The 21,555-nt window shown below is 28.7% G+C and overlaps 1 protein-coding gene and 2 pseudogenes across 1 annotated transcript; 1 reads left to right on the top strand and 2 right to left on the bottom strand.

The window, feature by feature from the left end:
* Nucleotides 1-485: 485 nt before the first annotated feature.
* LOC125825584 (beta-fructofuranosidase, insoluble isoenzyme 1-like) lies at nucleotides 486-19,425 on the bottom strand (annotated as a pseudogene).
* LOC125825566 (beta-fructofuranosidase, insoluble isoenzyme 2-like) lies at nucleotides 4,363-5,069 on the bottom strand. The gene is made up of 3 exons (XM_049504890.1): nucleotides 4,984-5,069; nucleotides 4,646-4,742; nucleotides 4,363-4,539 (listed from the first exon to the last, which is right to left on the bottom strand). Exons 1-3 carry the CDS (start codon nucleotides 5,001-5,003, stop codon nucleotides 4,363-4,365), a joined length of 294 nt encoding a protein of 97 aa, XP_049360847.1. The 5' UTR covers nucleotides 5,004-5,069.
* LOC125825583 (uncharacterized) lies at nucleotides 17,399-21,337 on the top strand (annotated as a pseudogene).
* The last annotated feature ends 218 nt before the right edge of the window (nucleotides 21,338-21,555 follow it).

Below are 21,555 nucleotides of genomic sequence, written 5' to 3'. Positions count from 1 at the left end.
AAACTTTTGTCTAGTTTAGTTTAGTTATTGTTTATCATAGGAATTGTTATTATTTTTATTATTATAGTGTGGATAAATTTCACATGACACTTTAAGTTGCATACCATAGGAGAAGGTTAAAGACCGAAAAAAATTTCTTATCTAAAGGTAGTTGCTACTTTAGTCTAGACATCAATCCATGAAAGTTTTCAAGGAGAAATTTTCGACTTCATTACATTGAGTTACACGTATATAAGTCTTTTATTTGTCTATAGTTCATATATATATGCAAGGAATAAGTAAACATTTGAGTATTTTGATATGAAATAAGAACTCAATAGAAAGATAATTGCATTCTATATTAAGCGTCATCAATTCAATTTAATAGAAAAGAAGAATATTTCATTCATGCTTTGCTAGAAATAGCAAATTTGTACAAGTTCTCATCCCAAAAAAGGGCCAACACAGAAAAAGAAAGAAAAATTCAAAGCACTTATGTTTTAAATCTATCTCTCGGATTTAGCCATGTTCCAGGCATTAAGAGCCTCAATTTTGACTGTTTCGGTACCATTGTTGAAAGCAAACAAATGTGTGTCTCCATAGATGGCTAATGATGGATAAACTCTTGATGTAATGCATGTCTTTCCACCTTCACCGAAACTTTCAACCACTGAGTGATCAATCTGAAGAAAAAAATCAACTAATTGTCAATACGACACAAAAGAAAAATGAGTTGAAATATGATTTTTTTAGTGCATTTGATATGAAAAAATTACCAAAGAAAGTTTACCAAACTTCGTAACGACAATCTTTGTCGGTTAGATTTATATCAACATATCCAGCAAAAGATGATTTATACATCTTTTTATGATTTCTAACGCTTGACCTAAATAAAATGGCAAGGTTATCCAAATGCAAAAGTATAAAGATAATAATACTTTTCATGTTCATAATTATTTGATATCAAGAACTCAATGGCCCAACTAACTTAAATCCACATCTTATAAGATTCGTTAAACAGGCAAAGCATTCTCTATGAGTATTTTTACATTCCCAAACTTTAAATCTGAGATCTCTGATTTAGGGGGAGGGATCTCATCATAATACTTGCTGATAAAAAAAAGTGATCAAAAGACAAACCTTGAGGCATCAGAACACATGAGAACCTTGTATTTATCTTGAGTCTTAAACACTCTGAAGAATACAGGTGTATACTCTTCCAGATTTTCAGAAGACAATGTTAGAATTCCAAATGGACCAAGTCCACCTTGAACTGTCAAACCCCTAATGACACATACATCTTGGGCATAAAGATCAGCCCAACTAGGATCAAATTCTTCTGCATTTTCCAAACTTGAAAAGGAAAATGTAACTTCAACATCAACCTGTCATCATATTAAAAGTGCAAATTAGAAAGCTCCATACACGTTTTTCCAAGTTAACCTATTGTATATCATTTCACATTTTAGTTTGACTATCCAAATTCTGTAAAATTTGACCTTTCATTTTCACTTAGGAATTTTTTTTCATTATTTCAAATACTTGGGAAATTTTTTTCATTATTTCAAATGCTTTTAATTTGTTAGAATTAAAGCAGGTAATATTGAATTTGGAATTCTCAAGAATTTATTAAGATACATGTATTTAAAATATTTACATTATACAAAATTAATTTGATTCATTTAGTTATATATTTATAAGTCTATATTCGATTTTACAAATTTAATTACTCTTTAATCTAGATTTTCTTTTTTCTACCATGTAGTAATAGTCGGGGAAAATGTTATAGGTTTAACAATTTCAAGTTTGCATAAGCCTGATTTGAAAATAGTTTTGACGTTTTTTTTAAAGAAAAAGTGGAAATGGAGTCAACAATAGAATAATAAAAAAATAAGGTTGATATTGTTGTTATTAAATTTAGGAACAACTGGAAATTTAGGAATGATATAGTCAATCAAAAAATAAGGTTAAGATTGTTGTTATAAATTTTAGGAACCAATCCAAAATAATAATAAATGTTAATTGAACAATGTGTTTTTTCTCCTACAATTGTGATTGACAATGTATGTTTTTCATTTATTTTTTAAATCGGATTTACATGAGAGATGAGATCACACATGGTTAAAAAGTTGAATGAAATATTTGAAAGATCAAATAACACAAATTCAAAGTATTTTCTCTAACCATTTAAATTTGAAGATGAAATCACATCAAGGGTGACTCATTAAATTAGTAGCGTAATACTAATTCTAATAAAACACTTCAATATTTTAATAGAATTATGCAAATAATTAGTCACTTTTTTTAATTCAAACTTATTGTATGTTATGTAGTAGTTTTACGAGGTATAATGATTTTAAGTTTATAACAAAAATTTAATAGTAATAACAATATTAGGCTTATTTCAAATTAATAAGATGTTAACCATATGTTTATTATTAGTAATATGAAGATATAAGTAGTTTAATTCAAAGTCTAAAATATTTTTACGATTGAAAAAAAAACAATCTTTCTTTCCTTATTTCTTTTATAAAGATTTAATTCAACGCTTAAAACTAATTCATAAGACGTGAATTGTTTAAACCATATAAGGGGACAACACCTTATTGATCAACCATTGTGGGACATACACTTTAACACAACTTGGAATCCAACATTAGGTAAACCAATTATAAAAGATGAATACCATGTTAAAAGAATAGATTGTTGACCAGCTTACTCAATCGTAAAAGTTAGTTCTAGAGGTGAAGATTTGTCAAGATCATATAAAGAAAAAATACTTCATTTTCGGAACGAGTGTGAGATATCTCACAATGTGTATTGCATTATGCAATTCTAATAGCAAATAATTTGAGGACGAGATGGGGGGGAGGGGTATTTATGAATGTGGAAATAATCTGGGGAGATATTGAGAGAAAGTAATAGTATTTACTCAAACACTATAGTGAAAGTGTGTTGAATCTAGAACAGACAGTAAACTCCTTTATAATGGACGTTTTTTTTTGTTTCTACTGATGACAGACCAAAACGACACAATATGTGTTGTGATGTGAAGAGATTTACTTGGAGAAATTGGAGGAACATGTATCACACGTGTAAGTGTAAATATGAGAAACTCCCACATGAATATTCTACCATAACGGGAATTGAAGAATCGGTAAATGAAATTTTAATGAATTTGAAAGAAATTGTATTGGGAAATAATCTATATGGAACTTTTGACGCGTCTATTTGTGTCAAAGGTCTTAGATATGTAACTGCTCAAAATATCATATTACCACCTTATGTAGAAATTGTTGATAATACACAACATTAGCTAGTTTAAGATGACTAATTGATTTTTGTATTGGATAACAAATAGTCAAATAGTGAGAAATACCACCGGTCTTTTAGGCCGGACACCTACAATAGTATTATATGATTATTATTTCTGACTAAAATTATAGAGTAATTAACTTGCAGCACCAGACTCAACAATCGAAGCTACTAGTAATCCCGAGGGGGAGACATCCTCTTATAATAGTTAGCAATGTTGAACAATCGAGACATCGGTCTGAGGTCTTGCTAATTAAATCTTTACCCCAGAGGGAGGAGGCTTATGAATAGTTGAACCAGGAGACTATTTTGGTCAAAGATAAACTTTTATTTTCTTGTCTATCGGATATTTATGATTTTGTTATTTTTTTAAAAATGAAAGTCGATTCTAGCATTAATTATTGGATTTGGATGTTTACATATTGATCTAGTTTAATTTTCGTTAACCATAGGAATTGTTATTAATATTAGAGTGTGGAGAATATTACATAACATTAATAAGTTGTATACACCAAACATAGTTCACGTTGAACCTCTATTATGTCCAATAAGTAGAGTTTTATGTGGTCAAATACATCGGAAAAGAGATGAAGACGAAATATTATCCTTATCTAAGTGTAGTTATGAATCTAGTCTCGACATCAGTCCGTGAAAGCTTTTAATCTCAACCCTTTCTTCTTAGTCTTTTTTGCATTTTGGCATCAAGAGGATAAAACGATTGCAAAGAAATCTCTTGATTTTTCTATATAGCTAGAAAAAAGTTTAATTTCATTTCATTGATTTGCAAGTATATAAGTCCTTTAATTGTTTGTGCCTCATATATACACACAAGAAATAAGTAAACATTTGTGTATTTTGATATGAAATAAGAACTCGGTAGAAAGATAATTGCACTATATATCAAGGCGTCATCAATTCGATTAAATAGGAAAAGAAGAATATTTTATTTCATGACTCATAGAAGTAGTGAATCTGTACAAGCTTGATTAAAAAAAATGCCAACATGAAAAGAGAAATGAAAATTGAACGCAATTATGTTTTCTTCTTTTCTCCTATGATTTTTTAGTTTTACATGTCGGCTTTATCCATGCTCCAGGCATCAAGAGTATCAATTTTGACCGTCTCAGTACCATTATTGAAAGCAAACAAATGTGTGTCACCATAGATGGATAAAGCTGGATAAACTCGTGATGTAATACATGTCTTTTCACCAGCACCAAAACTTGCGACCACAGAGTGATCAATCTGAAAAAATAATAAACTACTTGTCAATGCGACAAAAAAGAAAAATGAGTTTGAAATATAAGTTTTAAGTGTATTTTATAGGAAAAAAGTACCAAAGAAAGCTTACCAAGCTCCTTAGTGACAACTTTTTGTCTGTTAGATCAACATCGACATACCCAGCAAATGAGGGTTTGAACATCTTTTTGTGATTCCTAACGCTTGACCTGTCGCAAAAAAAAAATAGAATGATAAGGTTAGCCAAATACAAAAGCATAAAGATAACAAATCTTTTTATAGTTATAATTATTTGATATCCAAAACTCATTTGCATTGCATTAGACCCATTTAATAGGAGGAGCGCTTTTCTATAAGTATTTTTTTCATTTCGAAAATTTAAACCTGAGATCTCTCTAGTTTAAGGGGAGAGATACTTGCAAATAAGAAAAGTGTGATCAATAGACAAACCTTGAGGCATCAGAGCACATGAGAACCTTATATTTGTCTTGATTTTTAAACACTCAAAAGAATACAGGTGTATACTCTTCCAAGTTAGGAGTCCAAATGGACCAAGTCCACCTTGAACTGTCGAACCCCTAATTGCACATACATCTTCGGCATAGAGATCAACCCAACTAGGATCAAATTCTTCTGCATTTTCCAAACTTGAAAAGGAAAATGTAACTTCAACATCAGCCTGTCATTATATTAACACACACAAATTAGCTATAAATTAGTCTTGTCAGAAAAATTTCATACAAAAAATTAATTCAAATCATAAAACATATTGCGTTATTGCAAATTCCATACGAAATGATGTAGGATGTTCTAACATAAATTTTAGTAATTGTTTTGACAACTCAAACATTTACTTATAGGTCACAATAATTTATATATATAGTAAACCAAAAACAAGGTCAAACCTGGGCAGGTGTAATTCCTTGAACTTCTACATTTTCTCCCTTGTTCAATTTATAATTTCTTAACTCGACCTTTTTCTTTCTCAAGGTTTCTAATTCTTCAATAGGCCATTGGACTAAATGTTTACCACTAGGATCAATCCATAATTTACGAGGAATAGCCTGAATTCCAGACCATCCTTTGTAGATGTCATCTGTTGGAAAAACATCGGATTCGTTGCACCATCCCATCAAAATTCTTCGATTCTTGCTAGGATCATAGAAAGTTTTTGATGCATAAAAATTACCATAATCCAGTCTCAATCCGTGATATCCTTCGATCATTGTATCGTCCGGAACATATCTATCTTTTTTCGTGTCATAAGTACCAATTGTGTAATAGTCCCATCTGGTATCATCCAGACTGACTTTCAGAACATGTTTAATTTTTTTGCCAATAACTGATGTGTCCAAACCATCTGTATTCTCCAATGATACTGGAAAAAAATCAACACATTCCCAATTTCCAGTTTTAGCAGCTGAATGGAATGGGTGTTGGGCTTTGGTCCATTTCATGAAGTCCCTACTCCGGTACAATATTGCTAATCCTCTCTTGTTTTTTCTAAGGCTACCAACCAACATTCTCCAACTCCCATCTTGACCTAACCAAGCTGTAGTTGGGTCACGAAATTTGGTCTTGTTGATGCTTTCGTCAGCGACTACTAACGGATTGTTATCAGGTTTGATCCACTTACGTAGAAATGGATCAGACAAGTTAGCTGGTATTGCATAATTTTGTACTTGAGTTTGTTCGTCATCCACTATTCCAGTGTAGAGGATAACATGCTTATTTCCTGGAAGAATAGTGGTTGATCCGGACCAAGTACCATATTTATCGAACACTTCTGGTGGATAAATTGCATGCTCTAAATTGATCCAATTAATCATGTCAATGGATACTGAATGAGCCCAAACAATATTACCCCATACTTCTCCTTTTGTATTGTACTGGTAAAATACTTTTGTATTGTACTGGTAAAATATAGGACAAATTACTTAACTACACTCTTTTACTTACCTTAATATCCATTTATCCCTACTTATTTCAAAATTTTCAAAAATCCCTTATTTACCTATGTATCCTGCATGTATCTCGTACACAACGCTATGTGGAATGTATCAAACGCTATGTATCCCGCATGTATCCCGTGCACAACGCTATGTATCCTGCTATGTAGAATGTATCAAACCTAATGTATCCCGTGCACAGCGCTATGTATCCCGCTATGTGGAATGTATCAAACCTAATGTATCCCGTGCACAACGCTATGTATCCCGCAAACATCATTTTTAAGGGATTTTTGGTAAATAGAAAACTAGAAGGGATATGATGTTATTTAGTACTTATAATATGTGGTTCCTATAATTTATTACCCTTATTTAGAAATGGGAGTTTGGGAGGACCAACATTGCACTAAAGAGTTGGACTAAAAACTATAGAAATTGTACATTGAGGCCCACCAAAAAGATGAACTATTCTTTTTTCCTACTTTCCATTCTCCCCTTTTACTCTCTTTAGTTTATCTTCCATCTTAAATTTTTCATACATCTTTAAAATATTTTGAATTATTAATTATTATGAATTATAATGTTTTGATTTTTACGTAGTTTACAAATATATAAATTTCATTTTAAAAAAATTGAAGATATCATACGCAAATTTATGGTCAAACTTAAACTATTTGATTCTTGAGAAATAAAAAGTGTCACATAAAATGGGACAGACGAAGGATAACTCTCAATTAAATTTATTTCACTTTTTAGTTTCCATTTTTAACATAATTTTTGAAGTTGGATTTCTAGGAATTCTATAGTAGACCCATTTAAATTTGACTTTTTTGTTTTAAATTAGAGAACTTGGCCGCACTTCGCACGATCATTAAAATTAAATATTTTTGATTAATTTTATATTTACTCTGTTGTTTAATCGTAATATTATTATTTGTTTTAACAATATGAAGATTGTGAAAAAAATAAAGCTTCATAAATTTTACATCTATTAAATGAGGAAGAATATATTTTTTATCAAATAAGTTAAAATATATTTGCTAATAACAAATTCTTTCATTGCATGAAGTTGATCCTTTAATATATAATATATATTCCGGTGTACCATTCTCCTTAAATGTGTAAGAAATATCTCATAATGTCAAATAACACTGTAATACTCCCTCTGTCCCTAATTACTTGTCCACTTTTAAATTGACACATTTATTAAGAAATCAATTAATGACATAGTGAGTTTATCATTTTACCCCTATTAATTATGAAGTAGATGAAAAGTTCTGCAATTTTCAAAGTACTCATTTAATTGAGGGTATAATAGGTAAAAAAAATGTTCTTTCTTGATTTGTCAAAATGGACAAGTAATTAGAGACAACTATAAAAGGAAAAGTGAACAAGTAATTAGGGACAGAGGGAGTACTAAACAAATGCATCAGCAAATGAAATTTATATTAAAAATATATTGAATGATGACGCAATGATACCTTAATAGAATTTCCTATCCATTTAAAAAAAATATAAAAAAATCACCCTTTCAATTTCGTTATATCTTCTTATTTAGTAGAAGAATCATCATTTATTATATTCTACTCCACCTTAATTGTACCATCAGAGTTTGAAGAATAAACATTAAATTTTAAATCGAAATAAAAAATCATTGAAAAATGACAGAAAAAATAATAATAGTATATGAAAATTAAAATAAGGTGCAAGAAAATCCTTTTCATGATAATTTTTTAAAATATATTGATAACAATTAAAATGAAGCTGTTATTTTATCTTTAAAATTAAGTTTGATTGAATTGAATTAGTACAATGAGAAAAAATATTAAACTAATAACTTTTTAATGTTATTAAATGCATTTTCTTTTTAATTGAGTAGTAGATTAAAATTTTCGAATTAGGATATTAAAATAATATCTTACTCTCTCCTTAATTATTATGGTATTGCAAACATGTATTTTTCTTAAATTGTGATTCATTTTTTCATTTACAGTTATATCCAATTAATTTCTAATGTATTGAATGTGGTTATGGGATATTGAAATAATATCTTTATCTTTCCTTAATCATAATAAAATTATAATTTAACATTTATTTTTCTGAAATGATAATTTTGTTTTAATTCCTAGAACATATTGTTTACTATATTGAATGTAATTATAATAAAACATATTGTATTTAGTATGACAAATAAACTCAAAAATTGGAGAAATTAGATAAATAGTAATCTTAGCTTCTAAGAAATGTCACATCATCATTTACATATCCAACTTTATATATATAAAAGAGTTAAAAAAGAAAAAAATAAGTGATTTAAGAAAATTATATAAATAACATTAGTGATTAGATGAAGATTAAGAAAAAACGTCAAATAAATTAGTAGTATTGATGATGATAAAAGTTAAATAAATCATTTTTTCTATTATTTAAATTTTAACATAAAATTTCCAATCTTTTAAAATTAAAAATAAAAAAAATTGAGGCAATAATTATTTTAAATAAAAATATAACCAAAATTGTCAGAAAAAATCGATAAAAATAAATAAGTATCTATTACTAAGAATGGTGTCACTACATTTTCTATTTTAACTTTATTGTTACATATGGATAGAAACTTTTAGAAGAAGAAATGATTCAAAAATTTAAAAATAATGATTCTTTAAATGGTGATTCCTTTTCCATTTACAGCTTTTCAATTAATTTTTAATGTATTATATATGGTTATGGATATTGGAATAATAATTTTATCTTTCCTTAGTCATAATAAATTATATTTTAACCTTTGTTTTTGTGAAATGATAGTTTTCTTTTCATTCGTACAACATATTCATTAATATATTAAATGTAATTATAATAAAACATGTTGTATTTAGTATGACAAAAGAATTCAAAATTTTAAAAAATTAAATAAATAATAATCCTAACTTCTAAGAAATGTCATATATATATATATATATATATATATATATATATATATATATATATATATATATCTAAGAAAATGATATAAATTACATTAATGATGAAATGAAGATTAAGAAAAGAAGTAGATGATGATAGGAGTTAAATAAATCATTTTTTATTTTTTGTAAATTTTCAATATAAATTTTTCAGTCTTTTAAAATTAGAAAATGCGAAAAAAATAAAACTAAAACTAAAAATCGAGGCAACAATTATTTTAAGGAAAAAATAACAAAAAATGTCAGAAACATTGATAAGAATAAATAAGTATCTATTGCTAAGAAGGGGTCACCCCACATTTTCTATTTTAGCTTTATTATTACATATAGATAGAAACTTTAAGATGAAGAATGATCCAAAAAAATTTAAAATAACAAATCAATTATGTAAAAATACATGTGTAATTCTTATAAAGTTATAATAACTAATTTCTTCAAATGAATAATTAAATGAAAGAAAAAAAAGTAATTAAGAAAATAATATAAATAACACTAATTATGAGATTAATAGCATTGATGAGGAAAGGAACTAAATATGATCATCTTTTTAAATTCTTTTTTAAGAAAATATATATAAACTTTAATTAAAGATAAATAAGAAAAAAAAAAACTTTAAAGATACAAAAAATCAAGACAAATAAAAGAAGAAAGAAATTAGAAGAATAATGAGGTTGAAAGAAATAATATCTAATTTTCTCTCTTTTCAAATCACAAAATAAATTTTTGCTTGTTCTCCTCCTAATTTGATACGAATTCCATAAATAGAATGATTTTTTCTCCAAATTATTTTTCTTACCCTTTGAAACACTAATCAGCCTTCTTATAAATTTGTCAACCACTATGAATTTTTTCTCCTTGTAGGAAGAATAAACATTTTTTTCAAAAAGTCTTTTATTTTGAAAAGAACTTTTTGTTACATAATCTCTTTCTTTACATCAATGTCTTCACAAGAATCATGAGATATTCTCTCTTTCTCTTTTGTTAAAAAAGTCACATGACCTAGAAATTTGATGGACATCTTAGTGACAGAAGTTGATACCATATATTGATCATCATCGTCAGAAGAAGAGTCAAAGTGAAGAAATTTGTTCTTATTTGTTACAAATGGTCAACTATTTTTTATTTTATTTTATAGGCTAAATAATTATAAACAATTATGAAAAATGAATAGTTTTTATCTTTTCATCTTCCATTTTCATTTACTTAAATCTATATTAGTGTATTGGATGTTATAAAGGGCATAATTAATCGGGTATGATATAAATAAGAAATAAAAAACAAAGATAGAATGTCAAAAAAAGGAGAAAAAAGATGAATAGAAATACTGGTCATAGAGAGATGCCACATCAGATTGTCTATATTCAACTTTATATATACATATATAGGTTCATGCCCTTAGATGTTATTTTATTACTTTAGCTGGCATCGACATTTTTGTAAATCTGATATTTACTTTGGAACATTTTATAATGTGGCATAGGCTGACAATTGAGATCATAAATTTAAAAATAATAAAATTTAATTTATTATAATACTAATATCAATATCATAAAGATATATATATATATATCATTTAAAAAAATATATAAAAAGTATTATAAATTGTAATAATTAACCACTTTATTTTTTAAAAATCATATAACTAATTTGATTTACACTCCAAAATTCATAGGTGCCACATAATTTACACATTAATTCTTCATTACTTAATATATGTAATTATATCAATGACATATAAATTGAAATAAAAAAAATTACATATTTTATTTGAAAGTCACGTAATAGTACTATAAGGTATAATAATTAACAACTTAACATATTTTAAAATTTTAGTTGACTCTCCAAATTCCATATGTCTCATGTAATTGAGACAGAGAAAAACATATATTGGTTTAAAATTAATAAAAAAATTAGAAATTAACAACTTAAAATTTATAAAAAAAATCCTTTAAAAAAATTTAGTTGGCTCTCCAAATTCAATTGGTATTACAATAATTAAAACATAGAAATTAACATAGATTGGACTCCTGCTAACATTTATGTTTCCTTTTTTAAAATTTTTTCTTTTATACTTTATATAAATAAATTTTTTATGTAAAAAGTATTATAAATCATAATAATTAATAGCTTAAAATATTTGAAAACATATAAAAAGTTTTTGTTAACTTTCAAAATTTCATCTATACCACATAAATTGGGAGAAATATAGATAAATAGATATTTTAAGTTACTAATGATTGTGAGTTATAATACGTTTTATATCATTTTCATATATATTACACGCTTTGTCCTGATTTATGTGATACAAATAAAATTTCAAAAGTCAATGAATTTTATATATATATATATTTTTTTAAAATTAACTTGTTATTTATTGTGATTTATAATATATTTACGTAAAACATACTCTAAATAAAAATAATTAGCAACTTAAAATATATAAAAACATACTAAAAAATTGATTAACTTCAAAGTTTATATGTACCACATAAATTAAAACAGAAACAGTAACATATATTGGGCCCCGTGCTGGCACGGGGTCCCATATCTAGTACTAAAAACTTAGTTGCATCAGTTATATTAAATTATATTATTTTTATCATAATTAAGTGATAAATTAAAATAAATATTATTTAACTATATTTTTGTGATAATCATGTTTTTTACGGCATATGTCATCATCTATTTATTGGTGTAACCATGAATAAGAATCATATATATACAAATATTAAAAGCATGTATTATATCACTATATACATACGGAGAAGCAAATATGAATAAGTCACCAATAAGATTGTGCTGGAGTGGTAAGTACTCATTTTCGATGCGAATTTGTATGTAACCAAAATGCAATGTAATCGGATGAAAATAAAAATAAAAATTAAAAAATAAAAATAAAATAACAACAACAACAACAACAACAACAATAACAATAACAATAATGATGATGATGATGATGATGATGATAATAATAATAATTAAAAAAAAAAACCACTAAAAGCGCACGGACATGTATAGTTCATATTTACCGATTCAATTATTAAAACTTTAATAATATTAAATTTAAGAATTATAAAACTTTAAATATTAAAATATTAAGTTTGAATACTCTCTTGTAATTAAATAGCCTAGTGAAAACATTCTCACGATTCATAATTCAGGATAGAAGAAGAGGGCATGTTCTTTTACCTTCATATATTATGTAAACTCATATGTTAATACTAATAAATCCACCTCTGTGTATGAATATATATAATTATCCAAACATAAAATAATATAAAACAAATATCAATTTGAGACACAAACAAAAATATTTAAAACCATCGGATAGTCCTACAAGATCTTTTGTGTTTGTCCTCATAAATAAAAAGGAGAGACAATTAGAAAGAGAAAATATACCATTAATCTAGTTTTTAGGAGGCTGGAAGTGATATCCTGTTCTAAATAAATTTTTAACTAATTTAGAACTAGAAGATTGTAACCTCCTAAATTGTTGATGTGAAGCATTAGCTTCATCACTGCGAAAAAATACCACAAATAAAAAGGCATAAAAATAACTCTTGATCTTAAAGAATTTTATTTCGACAGAAAAAAAATCTTCCTTTTTACTCTAAGTTAGATTGTGAAAAATCTGATGAAGAAGTTGAAAAGATTAGAAAAGTATTTATAGAGAAAAAAAATAAAATAGAGATAGAGTCAACCAACAAAATAGCGAAAAATAAAGATAAGATTGTAGTTATAAAATTTAAGAAAATGTAGTCAACCAAAAGAATAGTAAAAATAAGGTTGATATTTGTTATATAAAGGAACTAAAAGTTCATCTCAGATTTATCTGTTTTGGGAAAAATTATTTAGCTAATTTTTCTCCTATAATATTTTGACCGGGAAATGTGATTTATCTCTAAAGTCCAAATTTTTATGGGGTAAAACAATTATACTAGTTTATCATAACATAAGATATTGAGATCACACGTGCTTAAATGAAATATTTAAAAGATCAACGAGTACAAATTCAAATTTTTTTCTCTAATAGTATAAATTTATAAATGCTATCACATCCTATAAGATACATAGGAAAATAAATAGAAAGAAAATATCTACTCCTGGAACCATAATAGAGCGAAAAAATATGTACACTCCTGGAACCATAATAGAGAGAAAAATATGTATACTCATGATACATAAAAATTTACAGTAATTTAAATAAAGAAATATGTATACCTTTTGTTACAAATCATTTCAAATTTCAATAACAATATATTTAGTATAATTTCACAAGTAAAGTTTGGTTCTTATCAAATTAAAATATAATATATATAAATGAAGATAATTCAGAAAGCAAGGATAATATTAGTTGGATTGGAATTTAGCTATAATTTTATGATAATTCTTCTACAATTTAGCCTGTACTCCCAGCTAGTTGAAATAAAGGGCATAATAGTTCCATCAAAATAATCTTCCAAAAAGTAGGGGGAAACAAGATATTTAGGACAATTACTTAATAATTATTTTTTGAACAACTTTCAATATGAAATCATGTTGCATACAAGAAAAATTGCAACTAACACATACTTGATTTATGTATTTTTTATCTTCAACTATGTAGAATTTGAACAAAATGATGATAATTCTAAAGCTTATCAAAAGAGATTGTCGATTCCATTCTAAATAGCGTGTGGATCGATTAGTTCGATCTGATTTTATGAATTATAAATTTGATTTGCTTGAAAACATGCTAAATCGATAACCAAATTAATATTTATCAAAATTTGGACAATCATTTCTTAGTCTAACGGTTTGATTTTTTATTTAACCGATAGGGAATGCTCATATAATCATAAATACACAATGTTCATAAAATAGATTTAATACCTCGCAAATTCTATGCTAAAAATCCAAATCATTTGTCGAAAGCATATTAAATTAGACTAGGTAATAGAAACAATAAAGATTGAGTCAAACAACAGAATAACGAAAAATAAGGATGAGATTGTTATTATAAAATTTAGGGATACATAGTCAACCAAAATAAAAGTAAAAAATAAGGTTGAAATTGTTATATAAAATTCAGGAACTAAAAGTTTAGTTTTTAGATTTATCTGTTTAGGCAAAATTTATTTGGCTAATTTTTCTCCTATAATTTTGACTGGGCAATGTGTCCAATGTATTTTATCTCATAAGTCCAAACTTTTATAGGGTAAAATAATTATACTAATTTATCATAACATAAGATTTTGAGATCACACATGGTTAAATGAGATATTATTAACGAATACAAATTTTAGATATTTTATCTAATAGTTTAAATTTGTAAATGATAACACATCTTATAAGATACTTAGGGGAAAAATAGAAAGAAAATATCTATAAATCCTAATAGAGAGAAAATATATATACTCATGAAACATAAAAAATTTACAGTAATCAAATAAAGAAACACTTATACCTTTTGTTACGGATCCTCTCAAATTACAATAACAACAACAACAATATACTCAATGTAATTTCATAAATTGAGTCTGAGTGTTATCAAATTGAAATATAATATATAAATAAAGACAATTCATAAAACAAGATACATTTAGAAGTTCTAATCGCAATATGAACTTTCTTTATTGTCTTCCTCTTAACCACTTTCGTTTGATGATTTGTAGCTAACTTTTTATTGTGAGAAATCTCGTAAATTCAAATATTATTTAAGTTCGAATCACTTCACTTGTATCAAGTGCAATATACTTTGAGTATTCGTCATGTAGCACACCGATTTCATGTATAATAGTATAAAAAATTCTTTTCATGCAACGTCATATGTCAATAATAAATTGATATAGTTCGACAAACAAAGATAGGTTCTTAGTTTAGTTGTAATAATATTTTCAGTGAACAGAACAAGGTGTTCTCTTCTCACCTTCTTTCACATAGAATTATTATTTCTTTTAAATATATAAAAAGACGATTGAGCATTCCATGCATATAATTTTGAACAAAATTATTGTTAAAATATAGGTAAAAGTTTGGGAGAGGATTAAAAGTGAACCAATATTAAAAGTATAAGGGACTATTAGTGCTTCATGTGAAAATCCAAGAATGACTTTGAATTTTAACCAAAAGATAGGGGACTATTTTGAGCCTTTTCCTCGATGATTCTTCTACTATTTAGCTTGTACTCCCTGGTAATTGAAATAAAGGGCTATAGAAAAATAGATTAACATATTGTAGTTAAATTAAGAAATGGACGAATATCAACGGTTATATTAAATATTGGTAATGATGATATATATCTTTATCACAACTCATTCAAAATCATAATATAAAGATGTCATTAAAATGCTAATTTTCTTCATTAATCGAAAAAGAGAAGACTTCTACTTTTTGGATACACTAATATCAGGAAAATGCAGAACATAATCTAGCTAGAACATCATGAAAAAGCAGTTAATAAGATGCAATAATCATGAATGAAGAGGGAAAAGATTTGGAGTTTTATTACTCAAATTTTTAACTCCGTACCTAGTCAAATTAACTCATATAAATTGAGATGCAGGGACTACCTAATATTTAATAGCATGCGTTAAAAATGAGCAAATAACACAAATCCCACTAGTTTAGGGCTTAATTTCATGTCTTCCCTTTAATATTTTTGGAATTACCTTCTGTACCACATTTACTTTGCCAAATACATGTATCTGACACACTCAAATACATGTATCTCAGATATCTATACAAATAAAATTAGATGTAATTTATTTTACACCATATTTAAACGTGTTTAACATGTATCTGGGATACACTGAACCTCTCGTTCACCTCTCTTCCTATGTACCTTTATTTCAGAATATTTCTAGTATCAAAGATACATATATCTAGTATCAAAAGATACGTGTTGATTCTCTCATTCGTCTCTCGACCTATGTATATGTATTTTAGAATGTATCTAGTATCAAATATACATATATAAAACTTGAAACTAAAGAAATGGTGTATCTGACTTGAAATATGATACAAAATTATTAAAGGGAACTTTTGCATATAGCCACTCAAAAATAGCTTAATTACTCTCCATAACTATAGTTTGTTAATTGCGATTCATAGCTACATTTTATAGGGAGGAGAGTGACGAGCGAGATTGGGAGAGGGAGGAGAGAGGCGAGCAAGAGAGGGCAGAGAGTGGAGAGAGGCGAATTGTATATGTATTTTTGTCGAATTTTATATGTATATCTGTCAAATAATTGTATATATGTAACTGATATACATATGTATTTGTATATCTGGCGAGCGATATTGGGAGAGGGAGGAGAGAAGCAAGCGAGATCGGGAGAGGGAGGAGAGACGAGCGAGAGAGGGTAGAGAGTGGAGAGAGGCAAACTGTATATGTATATTTGTCAAATAATTGTATATACTTATATACATATGTATTTATATATATGACGAGAGAGATTGAGAGAGGCAGGAGAGAGGCGAGCGAGATTGGGAGAGAGAGGAGAGAGGCGAGCAAGAAAGGTCAGAGAGTGGAGAGAGGTTAATTGTATTTGTATAGATGTCATATAATTGTGTGTGTGTATATATATATGTGTGTGTGTAATACGTATTTGTATATGTATAAAAGAAGACAAGTGACGTAATTAAAACTAAAATTAAGTTGCGAGCCGTAATTAATTCAAACTATAGATATATTAGCTAATTAACTAGTATATGTTTTTAGTGAGATAATTATTAATTATTTCAAACTATAGAATTGATTAATATTTATGGTAAGAATATTTATGTAATTATATAGTTTTTCCTTTAAAATGGCTATTTACCAATTTTAACCAGCTCCAACTCTCAATAAGGTTTTGGGCCATAACATTAATGGGCCGAAAAGGTTCAATTTTCTTTCAAAAATAGCTTATTTTTTTTAATTTTTTCATTATATATACTGTATATTTTTATTTTGGCGCCATTTTACAGCTTCTCCAGCAAGTTTCTGCCTTCCCTGGACATGATTCAAGGAGAAAGATGAGAACTTCAATGGTTCAAAATCCGGGCGTCAAATCGGTACATTACCTTCTCCGCTGTCAATTATTTTTTATTTTTTATTTTTTTAAAATCGGTATCGGAATTGATGTTTTATTTCTGAAAATGTTTGTCCAGAGTTGTTGAAAAGGTATAAAAAATTGGTGAATTCTAGTATAGTACTTTAAATTAGATATGAAAATGCTTTGCTTTTTTGGGAAATCATTTTCTAGAGTGTGGTTAGGTATAAATTTCAATTGATAAAGGTTCAATTTTTCACCTTGTAATCCCCTCACCATTTCCCCTATGTATAATTTTATTTTATTTTAAAGAAAGGTATATAGGTTTGTGACATCTGATAATAGTACACTGTGTAAAATAAGGCATGGAGATAGACTTTGACACATTTTTCGGATATTAGGGATTGATATTGAGGCGTAAATATTGTTTGAAAGTAAGTGAAGTGATATAGAGTAAGAGTTCGGATATATTTCTACCCATGAGTGAACGAAGTTATTTTTCCAGTTTTTTGGAGATAAGATAGCCAAATATAAGGAATTTTTCTCAATCCGAACAAAAAGAAGAAAGAATGGGTGTGTTTGGTAGGAAGGAAAATGTTTTCCATGGAAAGTGAGTTCCTGGAAAATGTTTTCTTGGAAAACAAGTGGGTTTCTTACTTATTTTCTAATGTTTGATAAGTAAGCAAGAAAATATTATCTCAAGAGCATTTATCTGTTATATAGCAAAGCACTATGGTGGCGGGATGTGAAGGGGAGTTGGGGTGAGGGGGTGGGGTGGGGGTGATGGTCTACGGGTGAGGGTCGAGGGGAGTTGGATGGGCGGGGATGAGACCATAAACTTGGGATGTCACTTATGCAACTTGTTTTCCCTATTCCCATTAGAGAAGTCATTTTCCTCACTTTTAAGGAACTTGTTTTCCTAGAGAAAATATTTTCCAAACATTTTGGCCAGCCAATCATGGGAAAATTGAAAAACATTTTTTGAACAACATCTTCCTCCATACCAAACACACCCTAATCCCTCTTTTACTAAGGAAATGCCAGCTTATCTGGACTTTCTGGTTTTCGAGAGCTTGAGTTGGAGCTGCACTCAAGGATGTGGTCTAGTGATAGTGCATTGAGAACCATAGGGTTTCAAGTTCAAATCCCGGTAGATGCAAAAGCACTAGGTGATTTTTTCTCATTTGGCTAAGCTTTGATGAACATAGTTACTATATCCAGTGAAATTAGTTGAGGTGACGTGAGCTAAGCATGAACACCATGGTTATAAAAACAAAAGGGATTGAATTGGAGCTTCTTTAATTTATGATTTGTTCATTTCTTTAGGGTGTTCATGAATCTTAGGTCTATTCCCCTGGCTATGCGCTTTAACAATACTAAACCCATCAGGTTACTGAATATTCGTAATGCAACTCTAACTGTGTCCAACTTTTTTACGATTCATAACAGTGTCTTTCAGCCGTTCAATTAGTTTGTGTACATCAATGTGAAAGATAGTCGAGCACATTTCTACAGAGTTTCAAAAATGTTGTATTGTTTTCAGGTTGGAAACTTCAGTACTAGATTCTCTTTGCCATCCTTTCTAAAACGTGTAAAGAAGTTGACAGATAGTCAAAAGGATTCCATAAGTAGGACTGGATTTGGAAATTTGCTCCTCATTCAAACTCAAATGCTTTCCAAAAACCTATTAGTTGAATTGATGGAAAGATGGAATTACGAGAAACGTGCTTTTGTACTTCCTCCAGGCGAGATAACCATATCTCTCCTGGATGTTGAGTTAATTTTGGGATTACGAGTGACAGGAAATCCTGTTCTTTTACGAGAAGATACACCTTTCTTAGATCTAGAAAGAGAATATAATGTTGCCCTGTGGAATAGAAAAATCACGGTTGCATCATTAGAGCAAAGACTTGATTCCCTTGCTGAGACCAACAATGAAGATTTTGTGAGGTCTTTCTTGTTATACATGTTTGGAACTTTTCTGTTTCCAAATACAAATGGCAAAATTGATTCTCGCTATGTATATCTTCTCCGAGATATTGATAAAGTGAACAGTTTTGCTTGGGGAGCAGCTGTTCTTGCAGATGTATTTCACTGGTTGTGCAGGAGAAAGAAGGAAAAATTACAATATGTTGGAGGTTGTCTTATTTTTCTTCAAGTAAGTTTAACAATCTCTAATCTTTGTTTGAATAACCTCAACTAATTTGTGTGTTACCTATGTAACGACTCTTTTGACGACAAGTATTTATGACAAATGATACATTGTATCCACTCTATTAACTCCAAACAGAAACCTCAAGTTTTTACTGTTATTTGAATAGATATGGTGCTATGAACACATTGACATTGCTCGTCCACGTTTACTGAACTACCGCTCTACGTTACCCCGTATCTGCAATTGGGAAACTACTAAATCTCATCATAGACAATGGTTCACAACAAAATTCAAAGAACTAGAGACTAATCAGGTAATAAGATTTACAACAGTTTCTGTTCCACTTTGTCTGATCTGAATTTACTTTCTGTCTTTTTCGGTCGTGAGAAAATTGTGTCTTTGTTATCTTGGGAAGTCTTGATGAACCATAGAACTTTCCTTGGTTATTTTGGAATTGATATATTAAGCAAAATGAATCATTCTTTTGAGCATATGCCTACTTGGCTATAATTCTGAAAGCAAGAAAGAGAAAAATTAAACAGACCCTCTGGTCTACTTTTCGCGTTGCTTGGGTTCACAGACAGCAGTAAATAAAAGAAAAGTTAGGAATATGAAGTTGAGGCTTTCTGATATTTCTTCTTCAGTGTTGTTTTTCTTTCTTTCCCTTTCCTTATATATGTACATTTTCCTTCTGTTGTTGTCTTCTTATCTTCCATTCATAGCTTCTCAAACACACCAAAGTTTTGTATTCTCATCAATATCAAACAGTGATAATACGGAAGCATAAAGAATTGTATTATGCTTTGGAAAATTGACTTCTAGTTACTCTCGCTCTCTCTGCAGATAGTTTGGAGCCTTGAACTGACTTCTGATGAGTCCAATAGTGACATAATCAAAGAGTTGATAGTGGCAGAAAAGAGAACATGGCCTGACCTGAACACACGGTCTTCAGTGGATACTCCGCCTCATATTGTAAGTCTTCCTTCCTCTTTTGCCATATATTTTTGAGCTTCAAGCTCTTTTAACCAAATAAGTTACAATAGTGATCCAATCTTTGCCAGTTTAGTTAACTTTTTGTAGATTAACTCCTTTCAATTAATAGGACCATACTGTGAAAAGTGGATATCAGTCGATGGGTCATTTGATCGTTGACCTGGAAGCTGAATCAGAGAGTGAAAGTAACAGACCAGCATACGGAATGCAAAATCTTTCTTCTGATGCAGTTAGTTTGCGTGAAACTGTATCAGGATCTTCTGCATGTCACTATTTGAATAAAGAAAAAGAACTCACAGAGCTTTCACAAACTTCAGGAGCAAATGTGGCTATATTAATCAGTAGTGATGTGAGCTGATAATCTTTTATGTTTCTTGCTTATATATTTTTTTGAATATGACTAAATGCATGGGATGTTAACGTCTGTTTACGCAGGACGATTGGGAGGATGATCTGCAGAAGAAAAGCCAGACTCTAGAAGAGCAGATAGTTCAACTAAAGAACAAAATTGGTGACTTGACAAGAGAGAACAAGATTCTGAAAAACCAACTATTCTCGAGTCTAAAGTTTGAAGAGCAGAACAAGAAACTAATGGATGAAATTGAAAATCTGCGACATGAAAACCAAGAACTGAGTGAATCAACCAACTGTCTCGTGACTCGATTAGAAAAACTTGTGGTTGATGAGATCACAGATACATTAGATAATGAGAGCATAGAGAACAATCTTTGAAACAAACCTAAAAGAGTCTATTCAGATGAATTTCACCTATTTATTGTCGGAGCTATGTACTGATCAAAATGTAAATACAAGTGCAATTCATACACTTATCTTTCCAGCTTACATATGGCCATAGAGATGAGAACTTTAGTGTTGGAAAAATAAGAATTAGCGCAACTTCTGATAGAGAAGTTCAATATTTTGATTTATAGGCTGTAGCTCTGCTGGTG

This window comes from Solanum verrucosum, unplaced genomic scaffold (assembly GCF_900185275.1).
Source record: "Solanum verrucosum unplaced genomic scaffold, falcon-dt-bn FXZP01000140.1, whole genome shotgun sequence".
NCBI classification, from domain to species: Eukaryota; Viridiplantae; Streptophyta; class Magnoliopsida; order Solanales; family Solanaceae; genus Solanum; species Solanum verrucosum.
The sequence above is the reverse complement of the archived record's forward strand: the minus strand, read 5'-3'. Positions and strand labels throughout refer to the sequence as shown.